Source organism: Podarcis melisellensis (assembly GCF_964234715.1).
Source record: "Podarcis melisellensis genome assembly, chromosome: 8".
NCBI classification, from domain to species: Eukaryota; Metazoa; Chordata; class Lepidosauria; order Squamata; family Lacertidae; genus Podarcis; species Podarcis melisellensis.
The window spans coordinates 40885598-40907193 of record NC_138540.1 but is presented as its reverse complement, the minus strand read 5'-3'; the positions used below and the strand labels follow the sequence as shown (position 1 = coordinate 40907193).

The following is a 21596-nucleotide window of genomic DNA, read 5'->3' as shown; positions in this document are numbered from 1 at the left end:
GCAGAATTGAAACAGCACTGATTCCAGTTAACATAGGGCAGCATGAAACCACTACCTTCTTACATCCCCTATGATCACTGAATGTGTGTCTTGGGAACTAAGCTGCAAATATAGGAGAAGTCTCAAGAAAAAGGATGGGGAACAGTGTGAGGAAAACCTGTGCTGAAATTACATTGTGGCCCATGCATATTGTACAAGTGTGAGCACGCGTAATGGCATCATAAGGCGACATCACATACAAGATATGGTCGCTGTCACATACTGGGGGCAGCCATCACACAGGAGAGCTGATGGTGACCCCTGGTGGTGCAGGTCTGTTGATGGGTTGGTTGGTTCCATCCTTTAATTAACGCAGTGTGATTATGGTGTTAAGTCTCAGAACTAGTTTCTTAGTCTGGCTGGGTCTCTGAGATGCTGGGTGAGCATTAGGCAGCTCTTCTAGTGCCATATAATTGCTGCTTCCCTAAAGGCACTTTCAGCAGCTCCTGCCAGAGTGCTTCTTTTTGAACCTGGCAACTGAAGAGGAAGCAATGTATTTTAATTCAGGTCTTGTGGATATCCTTTTAGAGGTGCGCTATGTAGGACAACAGAATCTGGAGTTGCTGTTAGAATGCTAAACCACCTCCCCATTTTTTGTTTGTCACACCAGCAACACTGCCTCTTCTGTCAGAGGAGGTCTTAGTGTTAAAAAAGTTACAACAACAACAACAACAACTTACAACCTGGATAGCTCAGTTGGTCAGAACAATAATAATATTTCAATAATTTATTATTTATACACCGGCCATCTGGCTGGGTTTCCCCAGCCACTCTGGGTGGCTTCCAACAGAATATTAAAATACAATAGTCTGCCAAACATTAAAAGCTTCCCTAAACAGGGCTGCCTTCAGATGTCTTCCAAAAGTCTGGTAGTTGTTTTTCTCTTTGACATCTGGTGGGAGGGCGTTCCACAGAGCAGGTGCCACTACTGAGAAGGCCCTCTGCCTGGTTCCCTGTAACTTGGCTTCTTGCAGGGAGGGAACTGCCAGAAAGCCCTCGGCGCTAGACCTCAGTGTTCGGGCAGAACGATGGAGTTGGAGACGCTCCTTCAAGTATACTGGACTGAGGCTGTTTAGGGCTTTAAAGGTCAGCACCAACACTTTGAATTATGCTCAGAAACGTACTGGGAGCCAATGTAGGTCTTTCAAGACAGGTGTTATGTGGTCTTGGCAGCCGCTCCCAGTCATCAGTCTAGCTTCTGCATTCTGGATTAATTGTAGTTTCCGGGTCACCTTCAAAGGACATAGAGCACATTGCAGTAGTCCAAGCAAGAGATAACTAGAGCATGCACCTCACTGGCGAGACAGTCCATGGGCAGATAGGGTCTCAGCTTGTGTATCAAATGGAGCTGGTAAACAGCTGCCCTGGACACAGAATTGACCTGTGCCTCCATGGACAGCTGCAAGTCCAAAATGACTCCCAGGCTGCGCACCTGGTTCTTCAGGGGCACAGTTACCCCATTCAGGACCAGTGAGTCCTCCACACCTGCCCGCCTCCTGTCCCCCCAAAACAGTACTTCTGTCTTGTCAGGATTCAACCTCAATCTGTTATCCTTCCTCCAACTGCCACTGGTTCTGATTTGAAAGAGAGGTAGGGCTGGGTATCATCCGCATACTGATGAACACCCAGCCCAAACCCCCTGATGATCTCTCCCAGCGGCTGCATGTAGATGTTGAAAAGCATGGGGGAGAGGACAGAACCCTGAGGCACCCCACAAGTGAGAGCCCAGGGGTCTGAACACTCATCCCCCCTCCACTTTCTGAACACGGCCCAGGAGGAAGGAGCGGAAGCACTGTATAACAGTGCCCCCAGCTCCCAGCCCCTCTAGATGGTCCAGAAGGATGTTATGGTTGATGGTGCGAAAAGCTGCTGAGAAATCCAGCAGAGCTAGAAAGCTAGAAAATTTGAACGATGCAGATGGAGTCCAGAGAGAAAAGAAACACTGATAATACTTTACTGAGGAAAACTGAACAAAACAGAGTGTATAATTTAAGCAGAAGTATAAACAGGGATGTTTTGCCTTTCTTACTTCACGTCTTGTACATAGCAGGGAAACATACAGAGGAAAAACTCGTTCATAACTACACAGCCAACCCGGGTGCAGTAGCCACTCAGCCTGGCTGTAGCAATATCACCTTTGACACTTACATAATTAACCCTTAAGTTATACACTGTATGACCATTGCTGTTGCACTTCCAATGTGTAGCTTACAGGCAGAGCAGTTAAAGCTACTCAGCAGGGATAGGAAAGAAACCATTTGCCTGTGAACCTGGAGAGCTGCTACCTGTCAGAGTAAACAGCATTGTCCAAGATCAGCCAATGGTCTGACTCAGTATAAGGCAGCTTCACATGTTCATCTTTTGCGTTTATAGAATCATGAGATTGCTTTAATAATTCCAAAATGTTTAAAATGCAGGCTCTTTCCATTGCCTTTCTAGGTCTGCATTTTAGCTTATTCCACATTTATCTCTTCTCCTCTGCTGCCTCAAGGGCAATAAATATTTTTAAAAGTGAAATTTGAGATCATTGCAATATGACCCTGGATATTGGTCCTTGAGAGGGTGGGGGGCAATACATTTTTATTAACACTGCAAAGCCTCTACAACTTAATATCTAATGATATACAGATGGGGTTTTCCTTTTGCTGGCTAGGTCAGTAAGCTGAAACAACAGGGACTCTAAAGACTTGGTATCTGAAATCAAGGTAGAGACAAGTTTGAGCTATTCCTGGATTGGCTGGCAGACCACTGTTTATGCAGATGGGTTAGCCAATGGGGGAACTAAAGTCATATCTGCTCCATCTTGCAGATGTGGAGAGGGGGGGCAGAGAGAGAGAGAGATGGGATGAGTTTGTTACCCTGGCACTTTGCTTTGTTAAATGGGAGCCTGCAGCGTTGCAAGGGAGAAACGCCTGAGCATAGCAATAACAAGCATTTTAAAAAAGGAAAAAGAACCCTCTCAACTGTTCTCTAACTTTCCTTTCCTGACCTTGAAGGATGTTGGAAGGTGTCATCTCATCAGCATTTCTGCAGTCGCTGGGAGATGGGGGTAGGGTGTGTGTGTGTTGTGAGGGGGATGTGATTTTTCTTCCTTGGGGCACCCTGCCAAGAATAACAGCAGACTCCAGCAGGTCGGCACAGGAAGGGAACGGCTGGGAGCTGATTTGTAGCAGGAGCTTTGGAGAGCCAGAATGCATTTTTATGGAAGAGACCTTCAGAGATGCATAAACCTCCCCCTGATTTCTCCTCCATCCCCCTCTTCCCATTGGAAGTTTGCCAAATCCGTTCTAAAAAGAAGGGGGGACCTTTCAATAAGCTAGTCTTAGATGTTTGTGTTCATGTCACTGATGTGTGTGAAGAACAAAGCAATCTGATGAACTGACATATAATTTGGACAAAGCAGGAGACGGGAAAATTCCATGGGCTACTTTCTCTTCCATCCTGCTGGTTCCCAAAAAACTTACTGAAAATGCTGAGTACAAGCAACTGACTATGAGATGGAGTAGGGGAGCCCATCAAATCCCATGTCACAGTCCTCTCATCCAGTGTAGATGGGATGGGGAACTGTGGCTTCTGAAAGCCATGCCATTTCTAAGGCTGTGTACACACTAACCCATTTGTAGTGCAAAAAATGTAGTTTTTATCAGCCTGAAATAGTTCATGCTTGTCCTTGACATGCTATGTTCAGTCTACTTTTATTTTAGATTCTGCTGTCCACAAGGTACTTGCTACACATCTGAAAAACCTCCCCTCTATTAGGTTGTCCATGCCTTTTCTTCCTTGTACATGGCCTAGGTGCATGAAGAAGGAAGTGGTGATTGCAGTCGTAGTATACACTTGGGGCTTATCCACACTCATGGGTGTAGCCGGGGGGGGGGCGCAGGGGGCTGCCCCCCCTAGATCAAGTAAAACAATAGAAAAACTTAACTAACTGAACAATCACATTGGTTCTGCCACCTCTGATTAAAGCCTTGTCCCCACGGCCAACAAAGTCCTGCCTCCCCCTAACAAAAATCCTGGATACACCCATGTCCACACTTCCCTTTTCCTTTCCATGTTCTAGACACAGCTCCGTGCTTTAAAGCTCCATGTCCGAGTGCTTCCTTCCTCACTTTCTCCAGAAGAACTCGTTCTTTAATACTGAATCAGAGTGACTGGCAATTTGGGTTTTCTGTGGATTGCTGTTTGCTCTGATTCAGTGGTAAAGACTGGGTTTTTGCAGGGAAAGGGAGTGCTCAGCACAGTGCTTTAAAGTGTGGACCTGTGTTTAGAAACATAGCACAAAAGGAAGTCTGGATGAGCCCTTGATGGATGCAGCCCCCATTGTTGTGACAACCTATGTTTGTTTTCAAATGGAGACCCTGCAAAGCAATGCAGAATCTGCCATGAGCTTTTATTTTCGGAATGAAACAAGTTTCCCAAGAAATACTTTTTAGGGGCAACAAATATGCAATAGATGTAGATTATATGTGGATTAGGTAGAAATAAACAGTACACTAAAGTCTTCAAAGTCTTCATTGATTCTAGGATGAATGGTTCTGTGTACACAGCCTAATACTAGAGGACTTGCCTGGAACAGTGTGCAGCTTTTCTTTCAGTGTATTATTCTTGAATTACATCTTTTTCAAGGAAATGTACTTCCTTCGCTCTGCCTTTCACTGTACAACGAATGCATACCTGGTCTTGTTCTGAACAAGGGCATCCGGTATGTGTAAGCTTGGCTGTCTTTGAGGTCCCTTGGCTTGAGCTTTACAAACAAAGACTTCCACCAATTCTTTTCAGGAGCACACTGAAAAACCTCTTAGACATGACCCTTGAGCCCAGGCTTCAGGCATTCAGAGAACCTGCTAGGAATGGAAGATTTTTTGGCCTTCTAATTTCCTTCCTTAAAATCACTAACTTCCGCCTGCTGTTGACAGTGTCATTGGACTGAGTCACTGCAAGCTGCACTTGCTATTTTATTCCTGAGAAGCCTTCCATGTATTACTTATTTGGAAGTGCACAGCCCTCTGTGCTTGGGCATGCAACTTTACACTCTTTGAACCATTTCTGCATGAGCAATGTAAGGACAGATAGTAAACTTTGCAAAGTGTCCCTGTGCCACTTTGAGAAGGCTCTAAAGGGCGGGGCCACTTTGTCATGTTATTTCCAACAGGGGATTAGACTAGGTATCAAAAATTGTGCGTGTTAATAGTGTGTGAAGTTTGGCATGCTTCAGGAAAACAGATTGCAGAATGGAGAGCTTTAAAGCATTTCTTCACAGCTTTGCCCCACATAAAATAGTGGCTAACCAATTTCTTCCTGTATTGAGTAAAGGGGAAAAGTTGCCTTTGAAAAAGCCCCTAGTCTGGCTGTTTCTCCCTAGGAGGACTGTAGTAGTGACTCTGTCAAAATTTGTGTGCAGTTGTTGACCCTTCTCGCTCAGTTTTGATAGAGTCTTTAGAACAGAGCAAACTGTGTCCCAGTTGATAGTGTTCCTCTGTGGAGAATACCTGAGACCATGTTCATGATAAGCTGTTACTCTCACTGGTTTAAGGATGGTACAATAATTTTTGTTGCCCTTCAGTTAATCAGAATTGCTGTTGTTCCCCACTTGTGCCTTATTGTATCCTCTTAGGAGCATAATGATAAACAGTGCATTAGATTATCACAGACTGCCCAAGATACCATTTTCTCATTTTAATGTTTAATATCTTTACCTCTTCTTTGCTTTCTCCCCTTTGCAATGACATTTACACACTGGGCATCTGATAAGAGACCAGAAGGCTTTCAGTGCTCTTGCCTAGAATACAGGGGATATGAGTCCAGCTGATGAGTTGCTAAGTAGATGGTTCATTTGTACCTCCTTTAAAAGTTCAGGCAGTGGCTTTTTCTCTCCAAGACATTTACACAGCTGAGGCTTGCAGCCCTTACATTTTGGCACTCCAGGCAGTTACCCAGTTTGCCTTGATTGCTGGGCTGGCCCTACACATGGTTAGACTTATGTGGAAATGAGGGCTCACTCCATCACTTTTCAGAATGCCTCTGTGCACCACTCAAGGTCAGGCTACTTCTATTCAGATCAAGAAAGAATTCTTGATAGCTTAGTAAAACCTTCATTGTGGGACAAAAATACTCCTTGTGGGGAAAAGGATGAGCCTACATTTTTGCATAAAAAGTATCAGAACTGTGCAGCACAAGGTATAGTAAGAACATAAGAAGAGCCTGCTGGATCAGGCCAAAGGCCCATCATCCAGCACTCTGTCCTCACAGTGGCAAGCAGAACCTCAGTGCAACTGCCCTCTCACCACTTGTGATTCCTGCAACTGGCATCCAGAAGCATACTGCCTCTGATAGTATGAAAATAGCCATCATGTCTAGTGGCCATTCAAGGTAAATTGAATGATCCCTTTTTTAAAAAAGCAACCCTTGATTAATTACCGGTACTTAACACTGCCTGCCTATTTATCCATGTGATTGTAGCTTCTGTGTGAAGATTCTTGTACCAGGGATTGGCACTTGCTGCTTATGACCGTGTAGTGAACAAGCATGCTGACAAAGGCTTTCTGACAGCAGTGTTCACATCCATGTCCTAGGAATTAAAAGCTGATTTGCCTTAACGGAACTGCTCATAGTTTTCTAAACTTCTTCGTTTTTCAATTACAGTTTGGGAGAATTTGGATAGTTTTTTTGTTTTCGAAAGCATCGCAGTCATTCTTCTGCGTTGACAGAGCACTTTGGCATATGAACTTGGCACAGTGGAGATGAAAAGAGAATGCTTTAAAAACCTCACACCATACGGAGGCACTTGGCTGGCTTCAGCCTTTGCAGGCGGGATGCCACTCTCTGAGTCACAGCTGCATGCTGACCTTTGGACCGTTTTTTACAGGAGAGGGCAAACATCTCCCCCCTTGTAGGCTTTTTATCTAGACGGGCTCATTTTGAGCCCTTCACCAGTATACTTCCTCTGAGAGTATCTGCATTTGCTGGTGCTGTTAGCTCCTGGTGGCTCTGCAATTCAAGGTGTATGCTCTTGGAAGCATTTGAGGAAACAAGTGTTTTACATCTTTATACTTTCTGCTATTTCACCCTATTTCAACCTACTGAAAGAAAACCAGCTGTTTTTTAAAATAATAATAGTAACAACAACAACAGTAATAATAATGGAGACTGCAATCAGTGTTTCCAAAATAATTCATTCAATATTTTTCTGCTGCTTTTCAGGCTACAATTAGCCAGCAAGTAACAAATGGTTCACTTAGTTAGGATCAATGTGACAAAATCAGCTTTCTGATCCACTGTCACCACATATCCAGTCTGCAGAAGTAGTTCTAGAAGGCTGATCCCGTTTGAAAAGAATGAAAACCACACAAAGAAAGCTTCTATGATAACTTGGGAGGCCAAAAGACTGAAAGGTGAAGTGACTCCAGTTCCTAGCCTCCCCCAAACTGCCCTTCCCTCAGGTAGATACTTTATTTTGATGTGTTGCCTTCAAGAGGAGATTTGTCCTCTAGATGATGAGAGGGTAGCATTTTTTGATGCAGTCGCCACAAAAGTGCTTTGCGGAGCAAAGAGACTCTGACAATCTGTGCTCAGCAACATCCCTCTCAGAGCCAGGATGCTGACAACAGTGCTCACGGCAGCATCCTGGCACCAGTGATGGCACAAGGGAGCACTGCAGTATCACGCCAGCTGTCTGAGATGCAACTGGACAGGTACTTTTTTTAGCATAATCGAAAAGGAGAGCATAGCAGGGGCTTTCAAAAAAGATACTCCATTGTTGAAGCTGTGGGTTCTCCTTGCATGAGAGCACCACCATAACAAATGTAAACTAGTTTTGAGCCATCGCTCAGTTGTTGTTTTTTGAACCGGCAGTGTCTTCCCCAGCATGTTCTTCCACACAAGGTTTTCCCCTGGAGATTTTAAAAAGGCAATTTAGCATCAAAACACACCATCCTTCTTGAATTCTAGTGTCCAGAGATGAACTCTTTAGTCCAGGTGAATTTTCATCTAGAATTACTGTTGAAATGCAGCCAAAAACCTGGAATGGGGGTTGAATATGACTTGTACAGTCCCTTCTAAATCCTGAACTGAAAACTTTCAGTGGCCATTCTGAAATCTGTCCATGCATTCATTTGATTTATGATATGAATACAATCATACTTACATGACAGCATTTTATGTTCTAGCAAAGTGAACTGGTGGTGACTGAGCAGGGAAAAGATGGTGGATAGCTTGATGAAGATGTTAACCCATTATGCAAATCTGTTAGAGAGCTAGAAAAGGTTCAGAAAAGGGGGTGGGAGAATCAAGACAGACAAAAGAAAGTACTTCTTCATGCTGTGTATAAACTATGGACTTCATTCCCACAAGGTGAATGAGATGCCAAATTGGATGGCTTTAAAAGAGGATTAGACAAATTAATTGGGGATTAGGTTAGCAATGGCTACTAGCCAAGATGGCTGTGTTCTACCTCCACAGTTGCAGTATATTCCTGAATGCCAGTTACTGGAAATCACAAGTGTGGAGAGTGCTGTTGTGCTCAGGTTCTGCTAGCAGATGTCCCAGGGCATCTATTTGGCCACTGTGAAAACTGTCCTGAACTAGACGGGCCTTTGGCCTGCTCCAGCAGGGCACTTCCTATGTTTTTATATCAGCCTTTCAGTGCCAAAATCATGTAAACAGACACGGACAAGAATGACTGCTCATAATTCATCAAAACTGCAAAATTCATAATGTAGTGAAAGGATTTGTTAGTGAACACATGCAGAGCTTTAATTTGACATAAAGATTAGAAATAACTGAATTGATTGATCTGCAACTAGAAATTACTGAAATTTGAACTGACAGCCGAGTTCCCCGTGAAACTTAATTGCTCATGCTCAGCAAAAACAATGGAATAAATTTATCCAGTGGGTTTTGTGCATACCCTGACCCATCTTTGCTGAGTGTTTCTGGTTAGCTTGTGTGGAGGGGGAGAAGAATGCTGCTGTTGACATAGTCTAAAATAACACTTTCAAGCTGCAGCCTTTCTTTTTTGTGTAACACAAAAATGATATGAGCTGCTTTGGGCAGAGTCTGACCATTGTTCTATCTAGTGGAGTACTGATTACTTTGTAAGCAACTCTCCAAGGTCCCAGAGAAAGGCCTTTCCTGGCCCTGCTAAGATCTTTTAACCAGAGACCCAGCCTTGGACCTTCCTCATTCATAGCATGTGCTCTACCACTGAGCTATGCACTGAGCTCTCCCAAATACTTGGGGTTCTGCCATTAGGAGATTAATGGTCCATCTAGCAGAGTCACTGTTATCCTGCCTGGCTGCAGTGCTCCATGATCTCAAGCAGACACGTTTCCCACCCCTGCAATCCAAGAGGCTATATGTCAGCTTGGAAACAGACTGCTCTTTGGGAGATGTACCTAGCAAGCTTGCCTACAGCTTTGCTTGTGATAAAATTAGACACTGACTGTGTCCAGGGGAATGTGTATTCTCGCTGCTGTGGGCATAAAAAATAGGAAACCATTTGAAGGAGGAGCAAAGCAACTACCTTTGATTTGCAGACCAAACCACCTGTGCTTGTTTTTGTTTATTAACAGTGTGGCCTTCTCTGGCAAGCTGACAGGCCAGCAAATGGCAGCACCTGTTTGCCGCTATTTTTCACCTCCGTCGGATCTCAGCTTTCTTCCCTTATAAATATTAAGGGGCAACCTCGGCATGACTTTTTGGACTAACGAAAGATGTCCTTTCTGTGCCTCTCATCCTTACTTCTGGACACAGCCATTCTGGCTGAACTCCCTGTGAACATGATATGTGGGCTTTGTGTATTAGATTCCTGGGAGTTACCTCTCTCTCTCTCTCTCTCTCTCTCTCTCTCTCTCTCTCTCTCTCTCTCTCTCTCTCTCTCCACCCTGTCAACTCTCTCCCTTGTTCAGTTTGTGCACAACCCAGATTTTGTCTTGCTGGGGTTGCATTCTCATTAATAAGGACCAATGGTAACTCTTATGCAGAAAACAATGAAGGTTCAATTTATATAGACACTGTTTCTTAAATAAGCAGAGGTATTCCATATCTCTGTAGGGGAGATCCCCAGGTCCCTTTTGCTGTTGCTCTCTGGCATGCCATGCATAGTTTCCAGTTAGCTGATTAATTGAAAAGTTACAGCTAATTTTGGCCAGTATTTAGGATATATCACTTCAGGGTTTGTTTAAAATATAAGTAATATTATAACCATAGACTGTAATGGTGTTTTTTTTTAAAACTTATACAGTAACTTTAAATATTGGACTTCCAACTGTGTTTTTGAGCCAGGTTAGATGGCCTCCTTAATAATAAAAAATAGTGACAAATTGAATTAAAGATGCCTTGGAGCACCCTGGTGGTCAGTCTGTGGCATTGCCTCTCCATTTGTAGTTGCTTTTATTCTTAAAGGCAAGGACAGAAACAGAAGAGCAGTGGAGCCCTGCCTGGGACTTGACAGAAGTGAAAGGCATTTAGCTAATGAAATCACCCAAGTGAATTAACGGAGCAAAGGAGTGCTCTGCAGTACTTGGCTGAAACGGGCACAACATTCAACTGACTTCCAGTCTTGGGACAGTCATGGGAAAACCAACCTGACATTCAGAGACTGTGCAGTTAATCACCAGCTCCGTCCCCTGACCCCACTTTCCAAAGCCTTATCTTTCCAAGCAAAGCTGCAGCATTTGAAAACCAGCCAAACTGTGTATGTGTCTGTGGTTTTTTTAAAATAACAAGAAACTCGCTCCCCATCCCTACTGAAATAATGGGGCTGGAAACTGGTTTTTGCTTGTTTGATTCATTTATTGAATTAATGAATTTGTATCCCAGCTTTCCAATTACTTGTATTAGGTGGCTTACATCAGAAGTGTAGCATCCATAAAAACCATCAGAACAACAATAAAATCAACAACAGTGAGGCCAAAGCAATAAAATCATGAAAACCAATTAGAAAATCTCAATACGGGAAGGCAGAAGGAAGTAACCAGATTTTAAAGTTGAACAGCAGAGGTGCCAGGTGCATCTTTATAAGGAGGGTGTTTTGCAGATGCAGCACTGCAAAATAATAATAATAAAGACCGTGTCCAGTTGCCACCTGTCTAATTTGCAAATAGCCATGTTTGTATAGAAGAAGGTGATTCTTTAGGCTACCCTGATCCCAGACTATTTAGAGCTCCACTGGAAAATACCAGGAATCAGTGTAGTTCCTTGGCTAGAGATACATGCTCAGAAATACTTATACTCCAAGTATCTCTATAATACGGGCATTTTGAGCCAGGGTTCAACAAAGCTTATTTGGTCCTAGAACCTTTTTTTTAGTTCCAAGGTGAAGTAATGTGACATGTGTATTAATAAAAATAGAGACAAAGGGCATCAGAGAGAATACAGAATGCTTTTCATTTTTCACAAGAAATTACACTCATCCCTTGTATATCTGGCATTGGGGCATTCAGATCAGAGAACACAATGTTGAGGTCGTCCTAAATCCTGCCATGATCTGCTTATAATAACCAGACCTTACTTAAAAGGACAAAAACTATATAAGCTGCCCTTAGATCATATTGCAAACCTTCCATTGCTTTTGGTTACCTTTGGATACCTTCAGAACAGATGTGGGGAACCTGCAGCCATTCAGATGTTGTTGGACTACAATTCCTATATTCCCTGAGCATTGTCCATGCTTTCTGATCCAACAACATCTGGAGAGCCATGGGTTTCCCATCCCTGCTGTAAATTAAAATCTGACCCCCCCAATGTAACAGTGTTTTTTTAAAGACCTCTTCCTTCCCTTTGCCAATCTCTGTTTTCAGCTAAACATTTGTTCCTGTGCCCTTCTCTGTTCCCAACCCACCCTTGAATACCAGGGCCACCTGCGAAGAAAGCTGAAATTTATCCCAGGAGGAGCAGTAGACTCTCTTCTCCTGAGTGTTTTCTGAGCTGATGTCATACAATCTGTTTGATTTTGCAGCCAGTTGTTATGGGGAACATCACGCTTTCAGCACCATGAGCGATGACATTTTCCCCATGTGCAAAATGCAATGCAGCTGTTGTTAGAGGAGCAAAGGCTGCATCAGGGAGGCCAACTAGTTAAGACATGGGCGGATGCTGTCTGTGTGGGAAAGTAGTCAGTCAATCACCCATTTGGAGTTTACTGCAACTGAGGACTCCTCTGGCCCAGTTGTTCTTGCACTCTACTAATGAATGACAGGCTATTCCAGGGGTCTCCTGGGGATCTTTTGCTTTGCTCTTGTGCTTCTCATCTTCAGTTGCCTTGGCCATGTACCTCTTCCATGGAGTACTGGTGAGGAGCCACAGGCACACAATTTACATTCTGAAAGTTCAGTCCTAACTATTCAGTTTTTTTTTTAGGAAACAGGTAGCAAGGGTGGGAAAGGGCTCATCCAGACTTTGTTTTGCACTGAGCTTTCCAGGCACAGGTTCATGTTTTAAAGCTCTCTGTCCAAGCTGCTTTTTATTTGTCCCTGTGCTTTCTCTGGGGAAACCCATGTTTTACCACCGAACTGGAGCAAATGGCAATCCATGGAAAACCTGGTTGCTGTTTGCTCCAATTCAGTGGTAAAATACAGGTTTTCCTGAAGAAAAAAAACAAAGAAAAACAAAAACTGTGCCATAGCTGTCAAGTGTCCCTTATTTGAAGGGACAGTCCCTTATTCCAGTGCCATGTCCTGCTGCTGTCCCTTATTGATGGATGTCCCTTAAATGTCCCTTAAATTTCAAAGGAAGCAGCTCCACTCCCTCCCTCCCTGCCGGCCAGGGAGGAGGGAGGCTCCAACTGTGTTGCTTGGCTGTGTTGCTCACCCAATAAGAAGTCTAAGAACGACTGGGGGTGGAGCTTGCATACCATGTGTGTGGCTAGTTAATGCAAGCTGAGGGGGTTTTTGAATGCTGGTCGCCATTTTGTTGCATGTGCTGCTGCAAACTTTGCAGTGCAAAGCCAGGCCGGGGAGCCATTTTAAGTTGAGGCTGCATAGGCCTTGTGGTGCATGTGATTCAGATTCTATTGAGTTGAACCTCTGGTTACAAAGTTGGTGTTCTCGAAGCTACCAGCATGAGTTTGACCAGACTGCAGGAGGACAGGAAGACTGGAGTGCCTGGAACAGGTGAGGCTGCAGGTCCCTTATTTTGGCTGCTAGTCCCTTATTTTCAAGGCTGCTGGTCCCTTATTTTCAAATCTGTAAGTTGACAGCTATGAACTGTGCTTGGACATGGAGCTTTAAAGCCCAGACCTGTGTCTAGAAACGTGGCACAAAAGGAAGCCTGGATGAACCCAAAGACTTACCTGAGACCTGGAGAACAGCTGTCACTCAATGACAGTGCACAATGTTTGGTGCGGCTGACCAGTGATCTGCCTTAGTATAAGATGACATTGTATGTCTTGGTAGTAATAGAGTTCATGGGGTTCCATGGCAATCTATGGGAGCATTGTTCATTTTTCTTTTGATTCATTTCTCTGAAACTGAGCTCAAAAGTGAATGTCACAAGGAAAAATCCCTGTTCTATTTTCTGAGGCTCTGTTTGTTTGTTTGTTTTTACTAAGGGAAGTTTACTGGGGGAAAGTTAGTTTGAAACCTCCATCTGCCAAAGAGGCAGACTTAATCACTGTGGGCACTAGTTGTTGGTGCCCCCTGGACTGGTTTTAAGTAAAAAGGCAGGCAGGGCAGGCAGGGGCTATTTGAGGGCAGGCTGAGATGAGTAGGGGCAGTGCTACATTTCCCCTAAAGGACCAGCCTCCACTAACTGGGTGGCAATACTAGGCACAAAGTCTAACTTACAATTGGTGGTGTACTGTTCCCCCCAATGACCAAAATTCCCATGGTAATGGGAAGACATCCAAATGAATAAATGCTGTAGCAATAGGTGACATCAGCAACTGTCACATGGACTGGGTAAATGCATGTTCTAGTCATGAGAGATAAAATATGTAGATACAGTAGTTTAAATGACAATCTCCTAGAACAGTTGATCATTAAACTGGCCAGAAGGGGAGGCAACCCTGGACTTAAATGGTGCCCAGGACCTGGTGTGTGATGTGTTGCTGTCCAGTTCAACATATATGTACTGTAAGCGGACAGTTGTATTCACTACAAATTGCAGAGCAGATTCCTGTACCTGAACTAATTTTCTCAGCAAGGGAGTTCGTGGAACTGAAGCAAGCAGCAGTAACAAGTGACAAATTTCTAGGCCTTATTGACAAATTAAAAATGAACAAATCACCAGGTCCAGATAGTATCTACCCAGTATGTTCTGAATTAGCTCAAATTTGGAACTGATGATATTCTAAGAAGAATATGTAGCTTGTCTGTAAGGTCAGTCTCCATACCTGAAGGCTTCCCATAGGCGTATGGTTGGTCATTGTGAGAACAGGGTGCTGGACCAGATGGACAGCCTTTCTTAAAGTTTAGGACTTCCAGGTCTCGGCTTTCTTTGAAGTGATTTTAGCCTAACCTTTCAAATTTCACAATTAGCTGTAGACTTAACAATCCAGGACAGTTTTGTACCACCTGTGGCTAATTGCCATTTTCTCCCAGATGACTAGTGGATATGCTGGACCCCTGGTCCTCAAACAGTCTTCTTTTGGTGAAGGTCTGGCACAGTAGGCACAGAAGGCCATAGCTTCTCTTTCACCATCTCCCATTTTACGTGGTTGTTTTGATCCTGTTCTTCCTCTAAAAACTGCATGGAGGTGTACAGGGTCCCCCGTCCCACATTTTAGCCTCAGAAGTGCCTGTTCAGGATGATTATGGCTACATGCACATTAATGCATTTGTAACACAAATTTTTAGAATTTCTCAAAATGGAATTGTTCATGCTTTTACTCAAGGCTATCATGGCTACCAACCACAATGGCTATGTTCTACCTCCATGGTCAGAATACCAATTGCAGAAAACTACAGGAGGGGAGAGTGCTGTTGTGCTTATCTCCTGCTTGCAGACTTCTCATGGGCATCTGGTTAGTCATTGTGAGAAAACTGGACTAGATGGGCCACTGACCTGATCCAGTGGGGCTATTCTTAAGTTCAAAATGCTGCTTTTCAATCTTCTGTGTATTGTTTCTAGATCCTGCAATCCACAAGAGTGAGTGTGGTTGAACTGTGCGTATCTGAAAACCCTCCCCTTGATTAGGTTATCCAAGCCTTATCTGCCCTATGCATGTTCCATGTGAATGAAGAAGGAAATGGTGACTGTGATCTTGGTATATGTCCACCCACAACATCATTGGTCCCATCCTTTGCTGGGACAACCTACTTGTTTTCAAATGGACACACTGTAGAATCCATCTGCCGTGAGCTTTTATTTTTGGATTGAAATCAGCTTCTCAATAAGTGCTTTTCAGGGTGGGATTATGCAACAGGTCTATATTGTGTGTGAACTGCATAAAAAAGCTGCTCAGGAGCCATCGATTCTAGAATAAAAGGTCATGAGTATGCAGCCCAAGAGTTACTGACATATGGTTGCCCCATGAGCTATGAAGCAGTCGTTTGAATTTTGCTCTGACACTCTTATCCATTATATCACCCTGCATCTCTTTCTTGAGCATTGGTACAAGTAGTGCAGAGAGAATTCTGGTGTGTAGGGTGACCATGTTTTGTATTTTACAGAGGGTAGTTCCCTATTTCAAGGGTTGTCAGAATACAGCCCTCTATTTGAAAGACTGCCAGGTTCAAGTCTGATTTAAAAATGAAGAACCCTATGAAGGGAGAACAGGTCTGGCCCCAGTCTTCCCTACAATGATGAGACTTATTGTATTCCTATTTAAATGGTAGTCATTGTTTCTAAATCTGCAGCTATACTTATAAATTAGGACATGCAATTTTTATGCAAATCTCTTTTTTTTAATGATGCAACTCCTCCTTTTAGGGCTTGTCCATACTTCACTTGTCCCATGCCTAGAAAGCATGGGTCCAAGTGGTTTTCTGCTTGCCCCTTGCTTTCAGGGCATGGGTCCAAGTAGTTTTCTGTTTGCCCTGCTGCTTTCCCTAGGAAAACCCCTTCTTTACCGCTGAATCAGAGCAGACATCAATCCACAGAAAACTCAATTGACATTTCCTCCAGTTTAATGGTAAAGAGTGAGTTTTCTGAGAAGTAAGTGAAGGGGCAAGCAGAAATGTGGACAAGCCCCAAGGCAATGCATAAGAGGCCACCTTACTGGTGCCCAAATGAGGCTTTGCTAAAGCAGAAGAGAGCTAGTTGTGAAGGAAATGTGATCAGTTTTAAAAGATGTGAAAGTAAAAGTTGGTTAAAGTCTTCCAAAGTGTAAACACAGGAGAGTAATAACTGTTTTGCTGGGTCAGGCCATGGCCCATCTAGTTCTGCATTCTGTGTCTAATAGCGACCAGCCAGTTGCCCTTCAAAGCTCACATGGAAGGTGTAAAGGTAAGAACCTGCCCCTAGAGTTGGTAATAGTTATATAAAAAAGGTAAAGGACCCCTGACAGCTAAATCCAGTTGCAGACGACTCACTCTGGGGTTGCAGTGCTTATCTCGCTTTACAGGCCGAGGGAGCCGGCGTTGGTCCGCAGACAGTTTTTCCAGGTCATGTGGCCAGCATGACTAAACCGCTTCTGGTGCAATGGAACACCAAAACCAGAACAGTGCATGGAAATGCCGTATACCTTACCAACAGAGCGGTACCTATTTATCTACTTGCACTTTTTGGCATGCTTTCGAACTGCTAGGTTGGCAGGAGCTGCTAGGTTGGCAGTAGCCACTGATAAACCTTGTCCTTCATGAAACTATTTCTTTTAAAACCCTAAAGCAATTGCCCATGGCCCCACTATACGTACTTTGTTATAACCTTCTCCTTTCAGTCTACACAGCTCTAGAATTATGGAAAAACTAGCAACTTTTTGGCATCTTGGAAAGTTATAGTGCAGATAGCTCTGAAAAGAAATTACTCCTGTTCTGAGCAGGAAAAAATTGTGCTTAGTGGCTTTTTAAAAAAATGACACCCTCTACATTCTTTTATTTGGCAGAGGAAGAACTACTCCAGAGACAAATGCTGCTGGGGTGCTTCCACATCAGCCTTTTTTTTCTAGCGCTGATCTCAGCCATTCACTCAGTTTTTACAGAGAATCCAGATGGCATTGTTTCCAGATATAAGCTATAGGTTGCTTGTCCTATTGTATGACATGGTTTGCAGCAATTTCCCTGACTTTAAGTGCAATTGCCATGCCACCCTTTGACGTAGTGACTTTGACAAAGTGCTGTTGACTCATCTAGTGTGGAAGTGAGGTCAATGGCCATGACACAGTTTGTGATGGCATTGCTGAAACCTGGATCTCTGCTTTCTTTGCTTTACAACCGGGAGAGGAAGCCTTATTTTTTTAACCCAAGGGCTGAATAGCCTCCTGGGCAAGCTTCTGGGGGCCACATGCTGTGGTGGGTGCGGCCAGAGGCAAAGGCAAGTAGAGCAATGCATATGACTCTTACTTTGTATAGCAGACTGCATTCCAGCCATGCCAAAGTCAGAGGTTTCTACAGTCACACACCCCTCTCTGTGCTCCAAGAAGGCAAGGAAGAGGCATGATCACAGTTTGAGGACATATTTCAGTTATGCAAAACATTAAATGAGGGCATTGGAGCAGGGCTGGTGATGGGTGTGGCCTAGGGAGAGGGGTTGTGACCTGTCAAGAGTCTCAAGAGCCATTTAGAGAGACTGGCTGTTCTGCATCTTGCCTGTACAGTTTCCCTTTGCACCACCACTATTTCTTGTTGATGCCCATCAAGCTCTTTCCCACAGGCCAGAGTTTTGCGGATCAGCTGAGAGAGGAGGCAGGGAATTAAATTTGGTTCCCAAACATCTGAATGGGGGTGGTGGCAGGATTTTTGTCTGTGTTGGCTGGATGTTCCTCCATTGCTTTTCATTTTAAAACAGAATAATGAATATGTAGAAATAAAAACGAGCCCTTAATTTGCAAATGCTCTAACAGTTGGGCAGAGCTCTCCAGATGGGACTATAGTTCCCATCATTCCTGCTCACTGGCCATGCCAGCTGGAGCTGATAGGAGTTGTAGTCCAAACGCATCTGGAGGACACCTTGTTTGTTCAGCAATGTTTCCCCAATGTTACAGCATTATTGGAGGGCTATAAAACCAGAACATTTGTGGTATAAAAAGTTTGGGGAATTCAAATTGAAAGTGGGATGATAGCATTATGAGCACAAATATTATTAATGTGTAATAGAAAGAACTTAATAGGTAACTAGTGTTTGCTCCCGTTTGACAGATGAGAAAAGCAGAGGCTGAAGCAGCTGTACAGTCCAACAAACCACTCCAAGTCTTTAGTAAGAATTGGAACTTGAATGTTGCAGGTCCAAATGCAAACAAGAATCTTTCTACAGCCGCACGAACCTCTTTATATTCTTTCGGCTTCAGAAAGGTCTTGTGACTCTGGGCAGGCGACGGCCGCGAAGCTCCTCCGAAGCGGGGCTTTCCTTGTGTGATCGTTGGCCGCGAGCCTGAGCAAGGAGGGAGAAGAAGCCCTCCCTCCCTCCTCCCCCCAATGCAGATTTTGGCGCGCGGGGTGGGGGAGAGACAGGCGAGGGGGCTGGTTTATTGTGGAAGCCGCCGCTGCTGGTGGCGCGGAGGAGACCCACCTCCAGGGAGGGAGGGAGATGGCGCTGCCGAGTTCGCAGCCAAACTTTGCACAAGAGGCGGCTGCTGCTCCTCCACCCGGCCGAAGTTAGCTCTGGAGCGGGACGCGGCTGGCAACCGTCTCCAGCCTTTGCCCGCAGGAGCGCCCCACGCCAAAAAACAACCCCCCTCCGCCAGCAGCAGCCCGGATCCCAGTCCCTTCCCACCCATTCCTAAAGTGGCGGCGGCGGCGGCGGCAGCAGCAGCAAGTCTGCAGATGGGAACCAACTAATCGCAGCCAACTCCGGCAGCCCGTCTCCCTCCCAGAGCGTGTCCGGCCACCCGGCGCCTGCAGGATGAGCGATCAGCCCTGGGGAGCCTCCCGCAGCCGCCGCTCCCGCCCGGGCGGGGACTACCCGAGGGCAAAATGAGCGATTATCCGGAGAAGGAGGCACCGATCTCGCGCAAGCAGCGCTTGATGGCCGCGATCGCGTCCGGGGACGAGCGTGCAGGAGCAGCGGCGAGTGGCAGCTGCTGTCGTGCCGAGTCCCCGGCGGCGTTGGCGGCGGCTGCCTCCGCCTCCTCCGACGCGGCGCTCTGCTGCTTCATCTGCGGCGGCGGGATCAGCCGGGGCAAGGAGCTGAAGCTGCAAGTGAAGTACCCCCGCGACAACCAGCCTTTTTTCCCTTTCCTGCAGCACCAGGAGCCGGCGCCCGGGGCGCAGGAGGTGACTCCGGAGGGCTGCGCCGTGGTGTGCGCCGTCTGCCGCTGCTTTCTGGCGGAGCAGTGGGACTCCTTCGAGAGGACGCGCACGCCGGTGGAAAAGCGCATGTATTGGCTGAAGCGGCCCTACCAGTGCGACGGGCCGGCGGGGGGGCCCGGCGGGCTGCGCAGGGGCCCCCAAGAGTGGAACCTCTCCTACGTGCTGGGCGCCGACGACGAGCGTCGTCCTAGTAGCAGCAGCGGCCGGAGCCAGCCGGCCGACGACGACGAGGAAGAAGGCTGCGGCGCCGGCGGCGAAGACTCTGAGCTTTCCTCTCTCTCTGACGCCGGTAACCTCTCGGAGCCTGACCTGCGTTCCCCCAGCCGGAACAGCGGCGCCAAAGGCAGTCCGGGTTACTGGCGCGTCAAAGAGCGCGCGGTGCCAAACGCGCACATGGGGAGCCGCGCCAGTTACCGCGAGTGGAACCAGCCGCCGCCGCCACCCCCAGAGGAGGCGGCGATGGCGGCGGCCCCCTTGCGCCCGGGGAACGGGCTGCCACCGGCAGAGAAGCCTCGGAGGAAGAGGCAGCGGCGGGCAAGACTCTGGGGAGCCGAGGCGCCGATTTGGAGAGCTGCTCATGGCGCGCCAGGAGGCAGCGGCGGGAGCGCACCGGGGGCCTTCAATACAGCAGGAAGAGGCGACGGGTTGGTGGGCAAGCGACCCCCGGGGGAAAGTGGCCGAGAGCTTTCCAGTTACTGCTCCTCCGAGGAGAGCGAGATCAATATCACCAGCGACGAGGAGCAAAAAGAGAATGGCAGCGCCCTCCTAGCGCCCAGACCTCTCTGGGGGGCAGAGCCGCCATCGGTAGGAGAAGTCGTTTGCTACGTTTGCGGCTCCCTCTTGACGTCTACTTCCCAGCACAGGATTCACGTGCAAAAGCAGGAGAAAGCCTCTAAGGCGCCTTTCTTCCCCTTCCTGTGGTTGCACAGCCCTCCTCCGGGGGCTTTACCCATCAGCACCGCTGGTAGCACCTTAGTGTGTTCTTGCTGCTTCGCTTCCCTCATGCAGCAGTGGCAAAGCTTTGAGTTGGCCAACGTGCCTGTCCTGCAGCGGCTCTATGTAGTACCTCTGAACGCTGTAGCCCCCAAGGCTAAGAGGGAGACTCTTCCAAGAGAGGAGGTACTGCCTGGACCCATGCAGCTTCTCCAGGAAGCATGTTACCTCTGTGGGGAGGATTGCACCAAGGATGGCCGGTCAGTCTCTGCCAAGATCACCAACGGCAATGCCAAAACAACCATGCACTTCCCCTTCCTCAGCCTCCTTCCTTGCCCTCCCAATGCCAAAGGTCTCAACAAGCACTGGGAGGTCCATAGCTGTCGGAAATGTTATGGTGTGCTGCAGGACCTATGGGCCATGTACCGGGCTTGCCACAATGAAGAGTTCATCACTTCGGTGCAGAGCTTCCTGGGCAGGTATCACCAGGTCTTTTCAGCTGGGGAGTCCAACAGCATTGCCCGGCATCCTGGTTTGGCCAAAGTGGGCTTGGTGACCATTTGCTACATCTGTGGAGCTGAACTGGGAGCAGGGAAGGAGTTTCACATCAGTGTCAACCCTCCAGGCCGCTTTGGCGAGAAGGAGCCATTCTTCCCATTCCTCACAGTTTACCCACCAGCTCCTCGGGCTAGGCCTGTCGATTCAACTGGAATAGTGGCCACATGTGTGCTCTGTTACCATGATCTCTTGGGGCAGTGGATGCAGCATGAAAGCAACCATTCCCCCCATCCAAGCAGTGCCTGGTCCAGGCAGTACAAAGTGGAGACTTTTGTCTGCTTCTTCTGCAGGCAAGAGAAGAAACGATGCCTTGGATTAAAAGCGGTGCAAGTTGCCAGGCTGCCAGTGTTCCTGTGCTCTTTACGGGTGCCTAGCAGCTTGCTGGTGGATGACGGTAAGCAGCTGACCATCGGAGCATGCGCTGAGTGTTCCGTACTGGTGCTGGCTGGCAAAAACACAGTGTCCAGAGATCTCTTTGCTGCACCTGCAATGGCACCAGCTTCTCTCCAAAAGGTAAGCTGCCTGGTTGACCTTCCAGTGGAACTGGAATTATCTGCTGTTGCTCTTCTGCGAGCTTTGGCTGGAGACAGGTGCCAAACTGTTGCTTTCTAGCAAACCAGCCGCTCCAGAGTCATTGACCTCATGACTCTAAAAAACCCTACCATGGATCTCTGTCAAGGTGCGTGAGAGAACTGTAAGCATGTCTCTCCTTTTTTAAAG

The 21596-nt window shown here is 46.4% G+C and overlaps 1 protein-coding gene across 3 annotated transcripts in view; it reads left to right on the top strand.

The window, feature by feature from the left end:
* Positions 1–21596, top strand: part of GSE1 (Gse1 coiled-coil protein) — a 436639-nt gene that overhangs the window by 37105 nt on the left and 377938 nt on the right. For 2 of the 3 annotated variants that reach the window (XM_081920147.1, XM_081920145.1), the window contains exon 1: positions 18187–21389. The exons of the other annotated variant lie outside the window; for it this stretch is intronic. In XM_081920147.1, coding sequence (XP_081776273.1) covers positions 19050–21389 — 2340 coding nt within the window. In that variant the 5' untranslated portion in view covers positions 18187–19049. Of the gene's footprint in view, positions 1–18186; positions 21390–21596 lie in introns of those variants that run through there. 3 annotated transcript variants of the gene reach the window in all.